The following is a 21,820-nucleotide window of genomic DNA, read 5'->3' as shown; positions in this document are numbered from 1 at the left end:
GGGGCCAGGGAGGGCCTTCGTGGGGCTTCCTTGCACTCCCGCTGGCCTTGCAGGTCCACCGCCAGGCCCCTCATGGGGCTCGGCAGTGGAGCTGCAAGGCCGGCGGTGGCGGCCGGGACCGTTGGGGGCGGGGTGTGTGGCCTTATGACACATTTCCGGTGATGTCAGGGGGTGTGGCATATGCTAATGAGTTATGCTAATGAGTTCCCCTAGCTCTTTTTCTACAAAATGACCCCTGGGGATAATATCACCTATCTGAGCTGGGGCTATCACTCACTGATCATTCATCTATTACCAGTACAAGCCTACTAATTGGTAGGGCAGATGGGCACAGGAAAGACAAAGAGGCACATACTATTTCTTGGAAAACAAAGTAATGTTTTATGGAGAACAAGTAGCCACTGTGCAAGATGAGGGTTTCGGGAAGAACCGGACATTTCTTGATCTGTTTCATGAGATTTCACACAGTTAAGATTTCCACCTAAGCAAGCTTCAGTTTTTGTTGACCACAAGTCCTCATTCCTAGGCAATTTAAACAGAGTGCATCTTCTGGAGAAATACATGTAAATCTCAGTATACCAAACTTATGTCTACTCTTTCTTAAGGTCTCCTGGTTTCTTTCCTGCTACATGTCCTTAGTATATTTAAACATGCAAAAGAAATCTATGCTACTCATAATGAATTCCTCTAGACAAAAAGAGCTTGAAAGGTCACATCCCCAAAATCTTGTTGCTATTGGACTCCAGTCTAGCAGCTCTTCTATGCTTGTGAAGGACTAAAGACAGTGATCCTGAGTACATTTACTGAGATGTCTCATTACACCTATGTTTTGAGTAAAACTAGGTTGAAGTTATACATTAAAGAAGACTGCAACTCAAGTAGCTGACTGTACCACGTCTACGCTAGCGTACTTTTTATTCTTTAATAACTGGTGTCACACACATATATGTTTCATAGACCTTTAAGTAACAAAATTTTATTGATGTTTTAAACTCACAAATATATAACACCTTTATTCTTAACCTAGTACACTGTCAAAAGTGGAAGCATAGTAGAAGTCCGTTACCCCAACCAAACCAAAAGTGATCCAGCTGTTGTATTTAATAAGAACGGTCCTAGTATTGCTCTCAGTTTGCAGTTCCATTCTGAACCATCTGAAGATATTCTTTGTACAGTTTTTCTTGTGCTTCATAGAGTTTCTTTAGCTTCTTCATCTGACCCTTGCTGAGTTCTTTGCCTTCCATGTCATGGGTTGGAAACCCCTACAATATTGAAATCATTAATTAACATAAGACAAAGTCTTACCAGTGCTTTCATTTGCTGGTGCTGTTGAGATGGGATCAGATTCTCTCTTCACTTGTATTACACATCATTAATAAGTAGAAAACTTGAGTTCTTATTTACTCCAGCCTAATCTCTCCTTATATATAATTGAGTAGTGGGTGCCAAAGTTCTAAAATGCACTCCTTTAGTGTATGGACGCTTGAACTGTCAGTCAGAAGACGCTGGCTGGGTTGACTGGCTGCTTTGTGCAGTCCTGCCCAGTGTTTCAAGGTCGTTTGCATATGGAAGCTGATTGGACTTCACTGCATTCCACACCTCAAACTCACCCCCCTCCCCACAAGGCAGTTGGAATGTCAGTTGCATATGGAATCTTCAAGGTCTTTTGCATATGGAAGCTGATTGGACTTCACTCCATTCCACACCTCATCCCCCCCCCCCGCCGCAAGGTTGGAATGTCTGGTGGTGTGTAGGTCCCAGGATCATGTTTTAAAAGCTGCCTGGGGAGATGGGGACCTCAGACAGGTTACAGTGCCATAGACTCCACCCTCCAACCCAGCTATTTGCTCCTGGGGAACTATTGTTGCCAATCTTGGCCCAGCACCCATCAAACCATTCTCTTCAACCCCCTGCTGTGCAGCACACTTTCCCCTAGGGTTGCCAAACTCCATGTGGGACCTGGAGATCTCCTCCTGCCCAATGCTGCCCTCTACAGAATCCACCCCCCAAACCTCCAGGTATTTCCCTCCTTAGAGCTGGCAACCCTACATTCCCCTCAATGCCTGTTGGTAGGCAACTAAGCTTGGTCCTGTCACCTACTTTGGCCTTTGGGAGAAAACACATTGGGGCCAGTCCTGATAGGGTTGCCAACTCCAGATGGGAAATTCCTGGAGATTTGAGGGATGGAGCCTGAAGAGGGTGAGGTTTGAGGAGGGGTGGGACCTCAGACAGGTACACTGCCATAGACTCCACCCTCCAAACCAGTCAGTCCCACATAGGGAACCATTGTTGCCAATCTCCAGGTGAGGGCTGGAGAGCACTCAGAATTACAACTGCTCTGCAGAAGGGAGGGCAGAAGTCAGCTGAAGTCAAAGGGGCAGATAATGGTAGGTTGATGGTTAGCTGGGAAGGAGATGGGGTTGCCAACTACATGCTGACAAATTCCTGGGGATTTGAGGGGTGGAGCCTGGAGAGGGTGGGGTTTGCAGAGGGATGGGACCTCAGACAGGTAGAATGCCATAGACTACACCCTCCAAACCAGCCACTTTGTCCTGGGTAACAATTGCTGCCAATCTCCAGGTGAGGGCTACAGATCACTCACAATTACAACTGCTCTTCAGGTAGCAGAGATCAGTTCCTCTGGAGAAAACAGTGGACTCTGGCATTATACCCTGCTGAGGTCACCACAGCAAATTGACACTGTTTGCCCAAAGCCAGAGCACTCCCTCAGAGCCTCTTTCTAGATCTCGTTGTATTGCTTTCACAACGGGCTTTACTGCTAGTGAACTATAAACCAAGATAGTAATGAAAAGGGCGGGGACCTAGTATATAGTCTATATCAAATTAGTAAATGCCCATAGAGATTGAAGGCTGGACCTCATCTCAGTTGATGTGCAAGCAGAGGACCCTCTTGATGTTCACCCCCGCCCTCCAGTGTGGGCAAATAAGGAAGACAGGTTCCTTGGCCTACACAGGGTACTATGGAAAGGAAATCCTCATAGCCAAAGTGTAGGCAGCATGACCAATATTACATATTAAGAAAAGGGCCTAGAAATTGTGATCGCAACAAAGAGAAATAAAGTATTACTTACATTTTCATCAAATTTGGAATACTTGTCATGTTCAGACTTAAACATTTCTCCTGGTGAGATTTTCATCTTTGCCAGTTTTGCTGCCTGCAACAGAAAATAAGTATTATCCTTTGGAAGAAGTGAATACTACAATAAACCACTATGATTTCTGCAACATTTTCTAGCTGAGTAGATAAATCCTTACCCTGATTAAAAGGACTACACCAAATATTTTCCTGAAAATAAACTAGTAGGCCTACTGTAGAAGGCTCAGGAAATATACATCTTTGTATCTCCTATGATCTCCAAAATGGTGCCACAAAAATGAGGCTGTAGATACGACGATCATTTTGTCTCCATAACCCCAGTATCTAAACTAATTTAAAGTCAAGGAGATTTAGTTTTATTGAAATCTTCCTTGGAAACAAGATCCTTCCTAGCTGCTTGCTTGTTCACACTTCTTGGGAGTACATGAAGCTTTCTGCCCTTCTAGAATCTCTCAGCGTCTTTGTTTGGAACACCACATACCCTGGGGGAAAAGATTGTGAAGTGCCGAGCAATGGTTATCTCTTCGCTGGTCTGCAAATTTTGCGTCAATGATAACTTCGGGTTCAAGTTTTTTGTTTTGTTTTTAAAGAAGACCCACAGTTTACTCAAATGAAATAATGCACAGTGATATATCTCAAAATGTTTTTGATGATGGAAAATAACTCTACTATTGTTACTTCCTCAGCTTCTGGATCTCAAGCACGGTTCATGATTCAGTGATAAAAGTTGCAAAGGGGGTATCTAGAACTGTTTCATAGTCCCACCGTATTATAATCTCTAACACTTAACAGAATGTCCCGGAAAGACAAAGCTGTAAGAACACTGTCCATGACAGCATGAAAACTCACTTCAAGTGCTGTAAATATTTTCGGAAAGGTGGCTGTTATTAGTCTGCTGCATAAAAATAAACAGAATCCTGTGGCACCAGAAGGATTTACAACAGTGTTGTTTCAGCATGTACTGTCACCGATAAGAGCCCACTTCGTCAGATGCCTGTATTTGTGGTTATATTCTTTGCTATTTTACCATAAATTAATTTAAAAGGTAATTTAGTGCTGGTAATGATAGCATTAGTTGTTGATTATGATTAAATTGTTTAAGATTAGTTTGTCGGGTTCATTTGTTATATAGATTATTTTTGGTGATGACAGGTAGTAACAGTGATATCGTAAATGAGAATCAATTAAGTAATTGTGTCTGATTTGATAGGTGAAGGTTTAGGAATATATAGTTTTTTATATATATAAAATCAGAATGAAGGATTATTAGTAACTGATTAGAGGATGTTTATTTAAAAAATTACTTTAGGGATAAGAAAAAGGAGCAAGGGTAGAAAAGCAGATATGGTAGTTGAATTTTGATTAGAACAAATGATAATTTATTTATTTATTTCCACTTATACCCCGCCCTCCCCGCGTGCGGGCTCAGGAGCTTGTGCCATGCAATGATGATATTATAGCTGGTTAACATAAGAACAGAGAGAGTATGTAACTTACTTAGATACCACCAAAATGTTGGATCAATGTGATGTATCGAGAAAATTGCTGTTTGTCTCTGTGTGTGTGTGTCTATTAAGCATAAAAACCTAATAAATATATTATTTAAAAACCCCTCACTTCAAGTGCTGTAAATATTTTCGGAAACGTGGCTGTGTTCGTCTGTTGCATAAAAATAAACAGAATCCTGTGGCACCAGAAGGATTTACAACACTGTTGTTTCAGCATGTACTGTCGCCGATAAGAGCCCACTTCATCAGATGCAATACTGCTGAAGAATCTGCTGGAGCTTCATTCAGTAGTTCTATTTGGAGGTGATTCCCAAGTTGAGTGTCTCCAGTTTCCTGTGTTTTATTATTCAGAGCACAGGAACGGAGTCTGGGCTACTAGAAAGCCATATGCTTACAGTGTTCATTTTTCTGCTGTCGTAATGAGAGTGCCTTAGACTAACAAGTGAAGTGGGAGTAGATTAAATCTTGAGAACCAAATTCCCCGCTGGGTGCATAGCTGGTCAGCAACCGAAGGCAGATATTAAACAGAATGAGAAGCCACCCTAAGATGTTCCTTAACAGGATTTTGTTCAGGACAGTTTCTCACACTCTCGAGTCTCATTACAATGAAACAATCTGCTAAATGTGTTGTGACGTTTCAAGCGGCAACAGCTATTCTAGATTCCTATAAGCAAACATTTGCCTTTGGAAAGGACATAAATTCTGTGCAGCAATAGGCTGAAAGCATGTACACTTCTGCCTATTGTGTGGAAGACAGCACCCCGGCAACACTGATGGTACAGCTGGAAACAACAGGAGAAGTTTCCAGGAAATGATGAAAGTATGTTGGTAACACACAGAAAGGCCTGGGTGAGATGGGGGATTATGCTGCACAGCCGAGGTTTGAGGGTGTGACAGTAGAAAGAGTTTTGCCTGATGAAGTCACAGCAATCTCACTTAGCTGAGCAGCCACTCTTTTGTATTTGGCATCCAGACACCCTGTTCTCTCTTAAGAACATAAGAGAGAAGCCAATGTTGGATCAGGCCCATCCAGTCCAACACTGTCACAGTGGCCAAAAATACCAGGTGCCATCAGGAGGTCCAGCAGTGGGGCCAGGACACTAGAAGCCCTCCCACCCTTGCCCCCCCCAAGCACCAAGAATGCAGAGCATCACCTGCCCCAGCCTGTGAGTTCCTATCTAGACCTTGTGGCTAATAGCCACTGATGGACCTCTGCTCCATATGTTTATCCAGTTCCCTCTTGAAGCTGTCCATGCTTGTAGCTGCCGCCACCTCCTGTGGCAGTGAATCTTGAAAGATCCCAACACAAAAAAGCCACCTGTAACCAATGCTCCCTCTTAAGCTGTGGAGTCTTGTGAGCAAAAATTCTACTTTGTGAGCTACTGGCATTAAAGTTGTGAGCGAGTGATTTGGCTACTGCATCAATTAGTTTGCTCTGCAGCCATCCTTCCCGAGCGAAGACAAAAATGGGTGAGCCGGAGGCTAAAAAATGGTGAGCTGGCTCACACTAACTCAGCTTAGAGGGAACACTGCCTGTAACTACAACTAGAGGATTGCATTTGCATCAGAGTCAAATGACACCATGGGCTGAAGAGAAAGCTTCAAGTATTTCTTCTTTTGCCCAACAACCCTGTTAATTTACTCTGGCCATTCAAAGTGTATGTTTTAATACTATTTCGGCCTTTACCTCTTGTTCTTGTTTCTTTCTAGCAGCTGCTTCTTTTTTCAATTTTTTCTCTTCTTCAATCTACGGATAATCCAAGTTGAAGAGCAGCATTCCCATTAAAGAGATACATAAAAGATAAAAAAGTGATGTGTTCTATTAGTGAGTCATCCATGGCCATACATCAGGAATCTTCTCAAAGTGCTAGTCTGACACAGTTCTGCCCAGAATACCTGATCTTTGGAAGTTGGGTGGGATTATAAACACCAGCATTGTGCCTACATGCCAATGCAAGCCCTGATGCGATACAAGTCTTAGCATTCGGGTTAGTGAAGCAGAAGCTTCATGATTTATACAGGAAAGGACTGCGAAATTAAGACATTACTACATGGACAGAGGATACATGTAGGTCATTTTCTAGGCCAGGGTCCCCAAAGGGGTGCTCACGGGTGCCACGGTGACCACCAACACCTTTGCTGGTGTGTACCAAGTGTTTTTAGAAAGCAGGCAGGGTTAAATGGGTCTTTTGCTCAGCAAGGGTTCTGATGTTCCCTCTAAGCTGTGGAGTCTTGTGAGCAAAAATTCTACTTTGTGAGCTACTGGCATTTAAAGTTGTGAGCGAGTGATTTGGTTGCTGCATAAATGAGTTTGCTCTGGAGCCCTCCTTCCTGAGCCAAGACAAAAATGTGTGAGCCGGAGGCTAAAAATCTGTGCGCTAGCTCACACTAACTCAGCTTAGAGGGAACACTGGTTCTGATTGGCCGGGCAGATCCTTAAAAATGTTGCTTTGGCAGCAATTGCCACCACAGCACAAGGATCTTCACCAGGTGAGTGAAGGGAAGCTGCGGCAGCCATATTGTGGCTGGCTCCGTCTCCTGTGGCAGCCATTTTGTGGCTGTGCCCACCACACGGTGTCAGAATTCCAAAGGTGCCCGCAGGCTCAAAGAGATCTCTGTATCCTGGAGACATCGCTAACTCACAACTTAGTCATCTGTAATTAACATAATTTTGTTTATTATTCAACTTCTACCCCGCCCTCCCTGCTACGCAGGCTCAGGGCGGCTTACATTTGTTAAAACATTGTACATAGTATATAGATAACAATTAAAATCTGGTAAAATCATCATAAAATATTAATTTGCATACCTTTTCCATGCCTCTTCAGGCCCGTAGCCATGATTTTTCAAGTCGGGGGATATTTAAATTTCTTCGGGGGCACTGGCTAATTGAATTAAAGGAATACCCAACTCCTTCCCCACACCTGCTGCCGTTCAGGGGCCCTGAGCTGGATGGGAAGTTAGGGGGGGGGCTTGCCAGTAAGTCAGGGGGCCTAGCCACGAGACACCCCGCTGTAGCTACGGGCCTGTGCATCTTGCAGACAGATAAACCCTACAGAGGGCAAAACACACAAACAGGAGTCTACATTTTCCTTAGTCAGGAACTATAAATGTGAAGAAAGTGCACAGCCCAAAAGGAAAGGCCAGGCATACTGACGGTGTACATTAAGCCTCCTGGATCTTGTGCTTGGGTCACATTCACTGGCGCCAGGAGCAGGGTTGCCAACCCCCCCGGTTTGCTAGGGGTCCCCCGTTTTTTGGGGGGGTTCTACCCCCACACCTACAGCCACCCATCTCTCTCCCTTTAAGTGTGTGGAACCCGTGTTTCCTCCCAAGCCTGATCTCCGCAAGCTTGCAGGGAAATGCCAGCTTCGTGCTCTTAAAAGGGAAACACGGCTGCTCTTAAAGGGAAAACGCCGGCTCCTTTAAGTGCAGGGAACTGCCGTTTCTGGAGATCTGGCGCACGGGCGGGGTGGTGGTGGTGGACGTCCCCAACGTGACGTCATCATGTCGGGGATGCCCCGCCCCCTCCAGGAACGCCCCCAAAGTCCCCCGCTGGGAGTGGAAGATGGACTTGGCAACCCTAGCCAGGAGGCTTCTACCTAGCGGGCAAGGCCTGGTAAGCCGAAGGCCTCCAGTAAAGACGGCATCTGTGAGAGGAGACAGTTGCAGGGCACTGAGCTCACGGCTATATTCCTAGGCCATTGAGTGGAGGTGGTCATGTCCATAGATATTAGATAAATGAAGCATAAAGCCAAGACCAGACTGAGAGAGGGAGGAAAAAACTTAATACTGTAAACCTTTTTCTTTTCTTCTCTTTCTTTCAGCAAGGTGTCCCTGTCCACTAGCTTGACCACCGTTGGGAGACCTAAAGAGTCATAGTTTAAAAAAAAAAAGTGTCACTATTCTTATTATTCATATGCTACACATATGGTAATACACCGTCCTTTTTTAAAAAGGTTTTTATTGAAAATTTAGCATCAGATTCAGAGCGCTGGCTCAAGTGGTTAAGACGCTGAACTGCAGGCTGTGGAAGGTCGGTAGTTCAGCAGTTCGAGACCCGAGTGTGCTGCATGATGGAGTGAGCTCCCGTCTCTAGTTCCAGCTCCTGCCAACCTAGCAGCTCGAAAGCAAGAAATTGCAAGTAGATAAACAGGTGCCACTTTGGTGGGAAGGTCACAGCGTTCCGTGCACCTTGGTGTTTAGTCATGCCAGCCACATGACCCCGGAAACGACTTTGGACAGCGCTGGCGCTTCGGCTTTGAAACGGAGACGAGCACCGCAACCCTAGAGTCGGATTCGACTGGCTTTCGAGCAAGGGAACCTTTACCTTTACTTACGGTGACAATAAACTGCCATAAGCATATGAGATCATAGTAAATAATCAAGTATCAATAAATTGACATAGTAAAATATCTATAACACAATTCTGATCAAAAAGGTCTTTGTTTTGAGCAATAAAACTTAAAACAGGGTACCAAAATTATAATAATCAAGAGAGGAAGAGTAAGCGTCTTTATTTGAGGTTTGTATCAGTATCCTTTCCATTACGTTCTTAAGAATTGGGGGTGAGGGAGATTTCCAGGAGGCGGCGACTGCAGACCTCGCAGCGGCGCATAATATAGGGTTGGGTTCCAGACCTCCTTCACTTCCTTTATGATGGAGTTTTTTGTGTTGGGAATACATAGCTTGCATGCCATGGAAGACTAATTTGACCATTGGCTTGTCTTAGACAAGTCTCCATCACCTGGCTACTATGTCTTCCATCTGCACTGGGTCAAGTATTAAATTAGCGATTTAATTACCTTCATGATCTTCAAAACGAACTCCGTGCTCCGGAAGGACATCATCCCGAAGAGAATCACAGAGCTGCAGAACTTCAGGTACTGCATTACAAATGGGGAGAAAAGGCTGGCATCAGTTTTAGTGGGCGTTTTATATGAAGCGAAACCACCTTTCCCGGATTTGATGGAGACCTTTGACAACCATCAAAAAGGGAGGAAAAGACATCCAAGTCCCTGTTTTATTCTGTGTATAGCTTACAGTCAAAAAACTTGCAGTCTGTCACTAGCTAAGAGGAGAAACGGGAAAGTAGGGAAATGGGGAACTGCCTTATACTGGAACGTTGTCCAATGCTGCCTTCTCTGACCAACAGCAATCTTCTCACGTCTCAGGTCAAGGTATTACTGCTAGGCTGGACCTTTCAGCTGGAGACGTCAGGGACTGTGCCTGGGATCACATACATACAGTTGTACCGATCCAATGGAAATTTACTCTGATATAAATCATCCCGATTTCAGTGAGATTTAACCTGCAGGTAAGTATGTTTGGGAGTGCACCAGCCCATGAAAAATGACTCCGTGACTTGGCTTTTAGCCTGCTTCTCTCTTCGTTTGTGGAGCGGCTAACCTATCTGCAGTTGATTTAATATGGGTTTATACTCCTTCCAACAGCATGTCTGACCATGACCCATAATCATCCCTGGTAAAAACCCCGATGTGTTAAATCAAAGAACAGAATTTGGCCTTTAAATACAGCAACAACTAACATCCACACTACCACTGGAAAAGGATTTGTAAGAAGAGGTGAGAAAAATCTGGATATGCTTCGCAAGAAAAGAATTCTGTCATTACCCTGCAGTGGTGCCTGTTTGTATTATAAATATTTACTAGTTGCACACTGAGCAGCAGGGGAAAAGAAGAAATTTGTGCTCAGTCCTACTACGGGAGAAGAATATGATCTAATACCTCCTGTAGAGTTAATACTGTGGTCTCGTGCACTAGTTCAGGACTGCTTGAATGCCGACTGAATGCTTTCAGAGAGACACCAGACAGAAGCTTTCAGTTATAGTGGCAACAGTCCAGAGGAGGGTCACGTGCCAGAGGCGTGTGAAAAGCCAGTCTTTTTTGCATCTGTGTCAGAACAGCAGCTTCACTCTTCCAGCTGGAGTACCAGATATTTCTGAACTATGAATTGTTCAGGTTTCCTGTCCAAGTCTGTTAGTTGTGCAAAACGCACACACACACACACACACAAATGTGTGCACCAGGGCTATTTTTGGGCAGGAGCGCACAGGAACAGAGTTCCGGCTGGCTCCCAAGTTGGCCACGCCCATCAGGAATTCATTAGCATAATAGGCCACACCCAACAGCAGAAACTGATTAGGATTGGCTACATTAGGGGTGTGTGGCCTAACATGCAAAGGAGTTCCTGCTACAAAAAAACCCCTGGGTTTGGACAACAAACAAGGTAAACAGAATAAGAAGCAAAAGGTGGGTGTGGCTGGATGAGCACAGTTCTGGTGACATGGGGGTGTGGCCTAATATGCCAATGAGATGCACTGTCAGGGGTGTGGCCTAATATGCTAATGAGTTTCTGCTGTTGGGTGTAGCCTATTATGCTAATGAGTTCCTGCTGGGCTTTTTCTACAAAAAGAGCCCTGGTGTGCACTGTACTAAAACAGATTCTTAAAAGCCTAACTGCATGCATGCAATTCTATGTGCATACGTGGGGGGGGGGAGCTCTGATGACAGCCAACGTATTTATGAAGTCGTTAGTTTAGATTTCTGTAGAACCACCTATTGAAAGTCACTTTTTTCTATTTGGGGGGGGGGGGAGAAAGAGCTAATGCAATTGGAGGGCTGGGAAGCAAACTCCAAACATATGTTATCTCAACAATACTACCAGCTACAGGACTGGAGACCTGCAGGAGCATGTATCTACTCTTAAAGAGCTGAAGCCGCTTCAGAGGGATCATTGGAACAGAGCCAATTCCTGGCAAGCAGCCCAGGGCAAATTAAGGCTAAGGCAGAGGGTCAGGATTCATAGTAGTAAGATTCTGAAAGTGAACTTCAAATCGTGATTGTTTAGCTGTGTAGTTCCAGACAGGGCTCTTTTTGTAGAAAAAGCCCAGCAGGAACTCATTAGCATAATAGGCCACGCCCAGCAGCAGAAACTCGTTAGCATATTAGGCCACACCCCTGCCAGCACAGCTCTCTCTCTCCTACTTGATCAACTAGCATCTCCCCCGCAACAACCCCTGTCTGCTTTTACCCCTCTTAAGTCCCACTTGCTATCCCCAACCCTTGCCTCCACTGCCCACACGTTCTGGCTGGTTCTGGTCGTGTGTGAATTCCCTTAGTTTTCCATTTCTTCCCCTCTATTCTTCATTGGAACAACCAACCTGCAAGACAGATAAGTATTGCCCACCATCACCCTACCTGCTAATGCAACAGTGCTTATTTTAATACTGTATTTCTAAGGAACTTGATTGAATGTGTGAGTGCATCAGTATTGTTTGTATGAAATTTATTTTCTTAAGTAAAAGACATCTATTTTAACTACAACAGCCTCGAAATCTTTTACTGGTAACGCTTGGTGGGAACAGGACCTTGGTATAGTTGGCAAGGACCCATTTATAAATTGCCAATTGCTGTAAATAAAGCAATTCAGCTAACACAAGTGGAGGAGTGGGGAATCAAACCCGGTTCTCCCAGATTAGGGTCTGCGCACTTAACCACCACACCAAACTTTGTTGGTTCTTAAAGGTGCCACTGGACTCTAACTTTGTTCTATGTCAACATACCGACAGTGCAGAATAACGCTAAAAGTGAAGACAGCAACAGACTAGATCCCTTCTCAGAAACGGCTTTGATAAGAGCTAAAATAACTTTCAGACTTAAATTTTAAAAAGCTAAACGAGGAGTCCTTAAGACTGGAAAACAGAGTCTCCATCTCTGGAAGGACAAACTGCACACAAAAGGGGTGGAGTGCAAAGAAGAGGAAAGAAGAGCACTGTGCCGACCAGCCAGTTCTCTTTGGAATCTGTAGCAGAGGTTTTACATTGAAGAGGAAATCGGCGTCGCTCCCTCAGCAATTACAACCAAGTACTCCCAAGGGTTCATGATGTGAACTTTTTTATCTCCAAGGATGGAGCTAAAAACCTACTAACATTTCCTGGCAAGGTTTCATCTGCAATCATTTTTTCCCAACGTACATCTATCAAACATTTCTTCTACTTTTCTTTCACCGCATGTTATCACGAGAACATTCAAAAAAGTAAACCAATTCCCTGTTTAAAATGACCAACGCTATTCTCAGGGTTTCCGGTATCTGCTCATCTCATACAATACAGAAAAGAACTTTTGCTGGGATAGCATTTTAATATTCCACAATTAAGGCCCTTCTGGTAGAAAGCAATACAGCTTGGTCAACAATATCTGAATGAACACTTTGTTATGACTCACTCTAAATCCCCCCCCGGGGGGGGGTTCCCTGAATAGAAATGATGAGGCTGAACAATGCTTACAGGCAACAAGAGAAAGAAATCACTCTCTCGCTCAGAGTTTCACAGGAGGTAAAAACATGTTAGGGCCCTTTGTCTTTGGTTACACTTGCCCTTCAGTCAAAAATACACACAGCTGTGACACAGGGCAGAATCATATGTGTCAACATACACACCAGCTCTTTCTATATTAATAAGTACAACCAATGGTAATGAAACGCATCAGCATGTGACACCACAGTACAATTCCTACTATACAAATAAGAAGAAAATCACATTTTTATAAACAATAGAATATTATAGGGTTTTTTTTCTGTCAACACCAGTGTTCCCTCTACGCTGAGTTAGTGTGAGTTAGCTCACAGTTTTTTAGCCTCCGGCTCACACATTTTCGTCTTAGCTCAGGAAGGATGGCTCCAGAGCAAACTAATTTATACAGCAGCCAAATCACTTGCTCACAACTTTAATACCTGTAGCTCACAAAGTAGAATTTTTGCTCACAAGTCTCCACAGCTTAGAGGGAGCATTGGTCAACACACAAAAAATTGGTTTTAACTAATATCCGTACGGAATAGCATTAAGTGTTCTTTTGACCCAGAAAATTCTAACTGAAGAAAGCCTACATTCTAACCAAGTCTACACAAATTTGGATTAAACACACTTGTTCCAGCAACAGATAATTTTGTAGAGACAGTGACTGCCAATATACATAAGCAAAGTAATCCTAAAGCATAAGCAATCCTAAATCGTATCCCACTGAAGTATCTGGGCCTCTGTGAAACCCAGAATCCTGCTCACAAACAAGATGGTTCAGGATTAGAGCACCACCCAATTACAATACTCTGTGCTGTCTTCCATATCTCCCTAGGTTGCTGACTGCAAGAGATAGGAAGTGTGCGTGGGGGTGTGTGTGTATGTTTTGAATAAGCCTATGAGGTGGGTGAGAGAAAGGCAAAGAAGGGTACAAATAAGGCATTTGGTTCGTAAGAGGCCTGCCCATTTTGGTCAACCTCTCGTCGTAAGATGCTTAAACTCACCTTTCTTATCTTTGGCAATTTGTCGTATACCTTCTCTGAATTCAGACAAAATGTGTAGATATGGCATGACTGTAGATTCAAGCTGCAGAACAGAAAACTTTGGCAGTCAGCTGAGATTCAAACCATTTCTCCCTCCTCTATTTTAGCCTTTCCCCCCTCACCGGCTTGGATCCACCAGCGATTTCTGTGCACAAAAGGACTGTCCCTGGAGTGAAATTTCCACACCTTCCCCTTCCTGCTGCTGCAGCCCATCTGGAGCACTTGGAGATACACAGCAGGAAGAGGAACTGGCTAAAATCCCCCCCCCCCGCCCTGATATATAGAAATCCTCTATTGGATCCAAGCCCAAAAGTCTATCCCTATATGGATCTTCTGGTTAGGGTTGCCGAGTGTTTTTAAAGCCGCAGCGGGAAACTCCCGGCTGGCGGCTGGAGTGCGCGCGCAGGGGCAGGACCACGACCATCCGGGGGAAAACCATAGAGTTTTCCCTCGGATGATCGTGGCCCCGCTCCCAGCATGCCCGGCGGCGTCACGTCACTTCTGGGTGACGTGCACGTCGGGGTGGGGTTCCCCCCGGGGCCCGATCCACCAGCGGCGGGGAACGGGCCTCTGGGGCGGGTGTTTCCCCGCCCCCCGGGGGGACTTGGCAAGCCTACTTCTGGTGTAGCTGTCACTGTAGGCTTCAGCAAGCTGTATGAGATAGATGGGAAGTCCAGCAGGTCAAAAAGTACAGGGAGAACAGGGTACGATTTTACTATTATATCTATGGTATTAGTCTCCCTGATCCTTGGCAAAAATTGGTCTTACATCATATTGACATGCACCATGTAATTCTCCCTTGATTTCAAACAAGGTTTTACAATCAGCTCTCAATATATAAAATACCTCCCCATCCTAAACATTAAGAGAAAATTGGATACCTTCACATGTAAACAGACAGTGGGTTGACGACTTAGTTAGGGGTAGGCAGGGGTCATTTGAGGGGGGACGCGGGGGGACGCCATCCCCCCAGTGAGGTGCGGGAGGGCGGGGCCTGGAGCTCCCTGCTGGTGCCCGCTGGAGGTCGCCGCCGGCTGTGGGGAGGACACACTTTTGGTGATGTCAGGGGGTGTGGCAGATGCTAATGAGTTATGCTAATGAGTCCCCCTAGCTCTTTTTCTACGAAATGACCCCTGGGGGTAGGACATTGTGTTGGCACAAAGGGCAACCTGTCAGCAGAGAAGACTTTTGCATCCCCTGGACATGCCTTGCACTGCTGGAACATGTTGTCCTTAGCTGAGTGGAATGGTACGTTAAAGCCCAATGTATGTGTGCAGCCGTTTGTATCTGGGACATGCAACGAAGTGTGTACTTCAGCAAGTCAAAATTCAATTACGTTAATAAAAGGACGGCATTTAAGCCACTTCCCGTATAATTATTACCATTGCCATAACAGCGTAAGTTTCCTGATCACAAGACTGGAAATCACAAAATAGTGTCAATAAAAAAATTCAGCTCTCACACACCCAAACAGAACTGACACAATTCTGATGAATTGAAGACCCAAAATCTGGCTTTATATTTACATTTCTTGTAGCACTCATTACCCAGAAACAGAACTGAAATTATCACAATACATTTTCCCACCGACTTACATTTAAGGTTTGGCCATTTCCTCCAACGGGGAAGCCAATATTTGCTTCATCTCCTTCTATAGCACCAAAGATCTATCCAAAAGAGACAAACACAATAGCTTCTTTTAAAGCAGGTATCTTAGTTTGGGAATTATAGGTGCTGACAAATCTTTCCTAAATCAGTCCGAAAAAGTTGTAGCAATGTTGTGTTCAAGAATGCGGCAATGCATACTTTTGCAGCAGGAAGAAAATTCAATACCATCTACAGATCAGATCGATGACACAGTCTTTCAAATTATATCCAGTTAGTCTTGACTATATACAAAATTACATTTTCTTATCACAGGGCAAAACCAAACACAAATATCAGTTCTGCACTAGAATCACAGTGCCAACAAATGTATTTTATATTCAAAAGGCTTAAACTAAATCTACAAGCTGAAAAGTTGTAGAACGATGGGTTTTTATTCAGTTACTGGAGAGAAAAAATTCCACATCGCATTCAGCTATGTGGTTTTAGACCTGTTATAAGGCTGACTATTAATATTAACTTCCTTAACGAAGATTAGTAATTTTTTCCCCTTTCTTTACATTTCTAAATATCTGAAGTATCTAGGGTTGCCAAGTCGATTAGACTCACCGGCGGGGGAGCGTCACCAGGGTCCGGGAGCTGCTGAGGGAAGCGTGCGCGCCGCCAGAACGTCACAGGAAGTGACGCACGACGTAGAGCATGTTGGGGGCGTGGCCCCAATCGTTGGAGGGAAAACCATAGAGTTTTCCCTCCGACGACTGGGGCCACACGGAAATTGGGTCTCCAAAGCGGGGGTTTACCCGCCACCCGCCACCACTTGGCAGCCCTAGAATTATCCAATGTTTGCCTCTTAATGTTTCTATTCATCCACGCATTCTGCAATTCTAGTTGACATCATAGCTCAAATCTGGGCAGTTCTTTTTATTGATCCTTTTCGTAAAAAGTTTGGGAGGTAAAAGATGAACAGTCCTTTTTCTAATAACGTTTGTTTTTTAAAAAGCAGATATTTTAACCGAAATGGTAATTCAGGCCCCAAAATACATGAAAAACATGGGCCCATCCTGCACATTTTCTCGCTTTGGGAAAGCAGCCAACACTGAATACAACGAAAAACTGAAAGAATTGGTTAATATAACACAAATAAGCCATGCCGAACATTTGAATTGCTCTAGTTTTTCTCTCGAACATTCTGGTAATGAGTGTCTCTCAAAGATTTGGTGGTAGATGCCTCCTTTTCTTAGAATTCTAAGTAACTTAAAAAAGAGAGACTTTCATCCATGTATTCTTAGTAAAGTCTGAATTAGTCCTATGATTCTGTGCATTGCTTATGAACCTTCTTCCATTGAGATGGCTGAAAGCTGCAGCTTCATTATTCAGTCAGAGGTTAGCGAAACTGTGCAGATGTATTTATTATCTCAAGGAAATCTAGACCAAACAGAACCTTTACTGAATTTTATGGGTTGGAGAGCTACTTTCTGTGTTGCATTGGACTAGAGCAGTGGTGGCGAACCTATGGCATGGGTGCCAGAGGTGGCACTCAGAGCCCTCTCTGTGGGCACGCATGCCATTGCCCCAGCCAGGCCCAGACCATCAGTAAAGTGTCGAATTCTCTGCCAAATAATTTTAAGTAAATGAAAGCATTTGGGATTGCTTTCCTTACTTTGTTTGGATCATCTTAAGTTAATGTATGAGTTGTTTTTTCTAAAGTAAAACCTCAGTATTCAGGTTAAATTTCCGTGTTGGCACTTTGCGATAAACAAGTGGGTTTTGGGTCGCAGTTTGGGCACTCGGTCTCTAAAAGGTTCGCTATCACTGGACTAGAGCTACTTAGAAGTAAAGAATGGGAGTTACTGGGAAGAGCTGGTGTTATTTAAGACATGAAATACTGGATAAAACTATTTTTAACTTTTCACACGGTATTGCGCTTATCCATTTCCAGGAAACAACTAAACCTTAGAAACATCTTCCTGCTTCCCAAAGCATTGCAATTTCATTCCAACTGAAACAGTGCCACAAGCTTGAAACAATGAAAAGGCACTGAAGGAGGTAGAATATAAATAACGTAAAAGAATTTAAAAAAAAATCTTCCAATTTAATCCAAAATCACATTGTCCTGTACCTTGAACATCTGTGTCAAATAAATGCTTATGTTTTCCAGCAGCATTCTGTTTGGCATCTGCCTGGTGCTCTTCTTTCCAGCGATGTAGGAATTACACTGACTGACTAGTGACCGCATTTCTTCCAAGACTGTGCGTGTATCAATATTGTCACACAATGCTTCATGGACTGCTGCCTTCTTGTCAAAAAAACTAGCCAGAGGGAGGAAAAAAGACAGAGCATATATCATTTGTGGAAGCCCTAACCCACATCAGCCAAAGATCCCTGGGTTCTGTGAATAAGGGAAATCTATAAGCAACTTGGAGGGGAGGGGGTTGTTCTTGCTTTTATCAAAATGAAAGGATAGACACCAATAAAGGAAAGTCCATTCTGGACTCTCAAACTTCAGAAAACACTGAACGTGTCTCCTTGATTGGACATGACAGGGTATCTAATATGTAAGACCAGGCCTAACATCTGCTATTGGGCAGATGTTTAAATGTTCTCCTCTCCCCCCCCCCCAGCAACAAAGTATTGTTGATCATCATCATGGTTTATTACATCAATTGCTGAGCATGTATTCAGAAACCAATTATACAGGAGATATTCTGAAACTGCAAAAAAAAAGTCACCACACAAATCTTGCTTGCATTTTTAATTAATGAAAAGTCATCTTGGTCAGAGATGTCGAACTCATTTGTTAGGAGGGCCGGATCTGACCTAAATGTCACTTTGTCGGGCCAGACCATGTGTGCCATAAAATGTAACATGAGGTACTGGAGATATAAACTTTAGAAAGATGATTTCAGATGCCTAATGGCAATAGGCTTGACTGGATTGGGTGTGATACGCAGAAGGGTAGTATGCATGGAGATATCATCATTGGTAATGAGATAGGAAACCTAGGTCTCCGTTTGGTCCAGGAGGATTCAGTCCAAGAGGATGCAAAGAATAAATGGACATAAGTCTGATGAAGTGAGTAGTGATTCATGAAAGCTCATACCCTGCCACAGATTTTGTTAGTCTTCAAGGTGCTACTGGACTCTTACTGTTTCTACAGCTATAAGAAATCCCAACATTCAAAAACCAGTGGAGGAACATTTTAACCTTCCAGGACATTCCGTTACTGACCTAAGAGTAACAGTTCTCTTACAAAGGAATTCCAAAGAGAGGTTAGAAAGAGAGACTGCTGAATTCCAACTGCAACTGATAATGAAGCTCCATGCATCCTCCTGGGCTGAACTGAGACCTAGGTTTCTTCTCTCATTACTAATGGCTGCTATTGTTATTTGGGATCTGAAATGACTTCACTCTCCAAGATATAAGGACAGACGGACTCACATTCTAGCTGTATCTGAAGGAGTGAGCAGTGACTCATGAAATATCATGCCCTGAACAAATTTTGTTAGTCATTAAGGTGTTACTGGACTCCCTTTCTCACAATACAAGAACTCGTGGGCACTCCATGAAATTGCTGAGCAGTCGGGTTAGAACAGATAAAAGGAAGTACTTCTTCACCCAAAGAGTGATTAACACATGGAATTCACTGCCACAGGAGGTGGTGGAGGCTACAAGCATGGACGGCTTCAAGAGGGAACTGGATAAACATATGGAGCAGAGGTCCATCGGTGGCTATTAGCCACAAGGTATAGATACGAACTCACAGGCTGGGGCAGGTGATGCACTGTATTCTTGGTGCTTTGGGGGGGGGCAACAGTGTCCTAGTCCCACTGCTGGACCTCCTGATGGCACCTGGTATTTTTGGCCACTGTGTGACAGAATGTTGGACTGGATGGGCCATGGGTCTGATCCAACATTGGCTTCTCTTATGTTCTCATTAAGTTTTGACACACCAACAAACAAATACAAATAAATAACAATAAACCAGAACAGTATAGTGAGTTACATTGGTTGTGACTCTGCATTACACCATTGTTAGCAATGGTAACAACACTCTACCACCTATGCAGAAATATATTTAATACAGCAGTAGAGTTAAACTATCTGTTGTAGTTGAAAGATATCCACAGGAGATTAAAAAAAATTAAAGGATGCTACATTTTGCAACGTATAATCTATAAGAGGATACCATAGCGCTACAATCGGAATTTGATAAGTTGCATTGTGATTTTTTTCCATTATCAAAAATTCCCATAGCTTTCTCTGCCAAGAAGAGAGTATAGGAGGTTTCGAGTCTTCCCATGTTATTTATTTATTTATTTATTTATTTCCTCAAACTTATACCCCGCCCTCCCCGCAAACGGGCTCAGGGCGGCTTCCAATAAAAACATAAATTACATTAAAATACATAATATCCAACATGCCATAAAACATATAAATACAAAGTGCAGGCGGCAGATTAAAATTCATCTTGATGGTGAGTTGCAGAAATAGATTGCCACTGCCCTGATGTCCACAAGTGTCTTCTGTCGTTAGTCCATACAGATGTTAAAACACAGGCCATACTGAGTTGTAACAGTCTGCAGTAAAAACCTGCAGTAACATGAGCCTGCAGCAGCGGCGGCCCCTACTTAAATGCCTGGCGGAAGAGCTCCGTCTTGCAGGCCCTGCGGAATTTAAAAGGTCCCGCAGGGGCCTGATCTCCTATAACTACCTTAGTTGCTTAGTAGATCTGCTATAACTGCCTTAGTTGCTGTGCATAGCAATGCTACTAGTTCCTTTCTGACTGTAGGGATATTGATTCTGTGCCAGTGATTTAAAAGCAGTAACTCTGGGCTAAATAGTAATTGATAACCAACTATTTGAGAGATCTGCTGTCTGACTAAGAGCCATAAGGATTGTATATGAGGACAGGTCCCCCAACAGTGAAAATATGAAGCTGGTTTATTACATCCCTTCAAACATGTGGCTTTGAATTCTGGATTGATATGATTTAGTTTCAAAGGTGTCTAATACCATCAAGCTATGGTTTTAAAGGATTGATATCTTATGCTAAGTGCTTTAGTTGTAAAGACTGGAGTTTGCCATATTTGCTGCCACTGTAAAATAGAGATTTCCCACAGCCTTTGTGCCACTGTTCTGTATATTTAGGTAATGGAGGGTCTTCAACAGAAAGTAAAAGTTTGTAAATAATAGGTATCAGGACCTTTAGAGTTTCCTTTGTTTAGTTTGCTCCGCTCACAGAATCAAAGTTTTCCACCTCTGCCCTTCCACTACTCTTCCCTTGGGGGCTAGAGACATCTCCCCCCCACCCCATTTTATGGATTTTGTTTGAATTTAATTTTTTTAAAAAGTTTTCATTGACAAGTAACTACTTTGGGTTTTCTGTCGGGGAGAAAGGCAGGGCATGAGTTTTGTAATAAAGAAAATGGCTGCATAACCAGGGGTAATTTCCTGCAGGAGCGCACAGGAGCGGAGCTCCGGCAGTAAAGAGCCCAGGGGGCGGGCACATGCAACAAGCCCCACCCCCTGCTCCCAGCAGCCCTCAGTCAGAGCAAGAAGCAGCCAGGTAAGTTGCAGAGCTCCCCCCGGTCCAAAACAATCCAGTGGTACCTTTAAGACCAAGTTTTATTCAGGTACAAGCTCTCCCTCCTCTATGAGGACAGATCTGCACGTTCCCCCCCCCCCAATAGCTAGCAATCCAAAACAGTCCAGTGGAGCCTGAGCAGTGGGTGTTGCCTTCTAACACACTTCTGGTGATGTCAGGGGGTGTGGCATATGCAAATAAGTTATGCTAATGAGCTCCTGCACCTCTTTTTCTACGAAATGACCCCTGTGCATAATATAGCAGGAAGTTTACACCATAAGGTAAGCAAAGTAAGTGACTCCATGCCAAGCAGTAGCAGGAAATAATAGTGGTAAGAAAGCAGTTAGGATCTGCGCCAAATGCTTAGGGAATGAACAAGTAATTGAGAGCTAAAAGAAAAATATGTTGCACAAACACATCCTCTGGACTCTCTTTGCACCAAAAGAAAATGCCAGTTTGAAAAATGGGATTCATTACATGAATATACAAATGGTTATTCATGAAGAAAGGAAAGGGGAAAAGACAACTGGCCTGTCACTCACCTTTTATTCAGCGCTATTTCCTGGGTATCCCATTTTTCACACTGGCCTGTCACATCAGCAGGAGCACGAAGGATGTCCTTCACATTTAAAAAGAACTCCAAGA

General features: G+C 43.7%; 1 protein-coding gene across 1 annotated transcript in view; it reads right to left on the bottom strand.

Moving 5' to 3' along the window:
- Positions 1-401: 401 nt before the first annotated feature.
- The window catches only part of CARS (cysteinyl-tRNA synthetase), a gene marked incomplete at its 5' end in the record, with an annotated part of 37,847 nt that continues 16,428 nt past the window's right edge, over positions 402-21,820 (bottom strand). Inside the window, 9 exons of the mRNA XM_015425895.1 lie at positions 402-1,262; positions 3,093-3,176; positions 6,314-6,373; positions 8,427-8,494; positions 9,432-9,512; positions 13,948-14,029; positions 15,582-15,653; positions 17,711-17,900; positions 21,718-21,815. Of these exons, the coding sequence (XP_015281381.1) occupies positions 1,128-1,262; positions 3,093-3,176; positions 6,314-6,373; positions 8,427-8,494; positions 9,432-9,512; positions 13,948-14,029; positions 15,582-15,653; positions 17,711-17,900; positions 21,718-21,815 (870 nt within the window). The remainder of the gene's footprint in view (positions 1,263-3,092; positions 3,177-6,313; positions 6,374-8,426; positions 8,495-9,431; positions 9,513-13,947; positions 14,030-15,581; positions 15,654-17,710; positions 17,901-21,717; positions 21,816-21,820) is intronic.

The sequence above is a fragment of the Gekko japonicus genome, unplaced genomic scaffold (assembly GCF_001447785.1).
Source record: "Gekko japonicus isolate JY-2015 unplaced genomic scaffold, Gekko_japonicus_V1.1 scaffold2888, whole genome shotgun sequence".
Classification (NCBI taxonomy): Eukaryota; Metazoa; Chordata; class Lepidosauria; order Squamata; family Gekkonidae; genus Gekko; species Gekko japonicus.
This window is presented reverse-complemented; position numbering and strand designations above follow the sequence as displayed.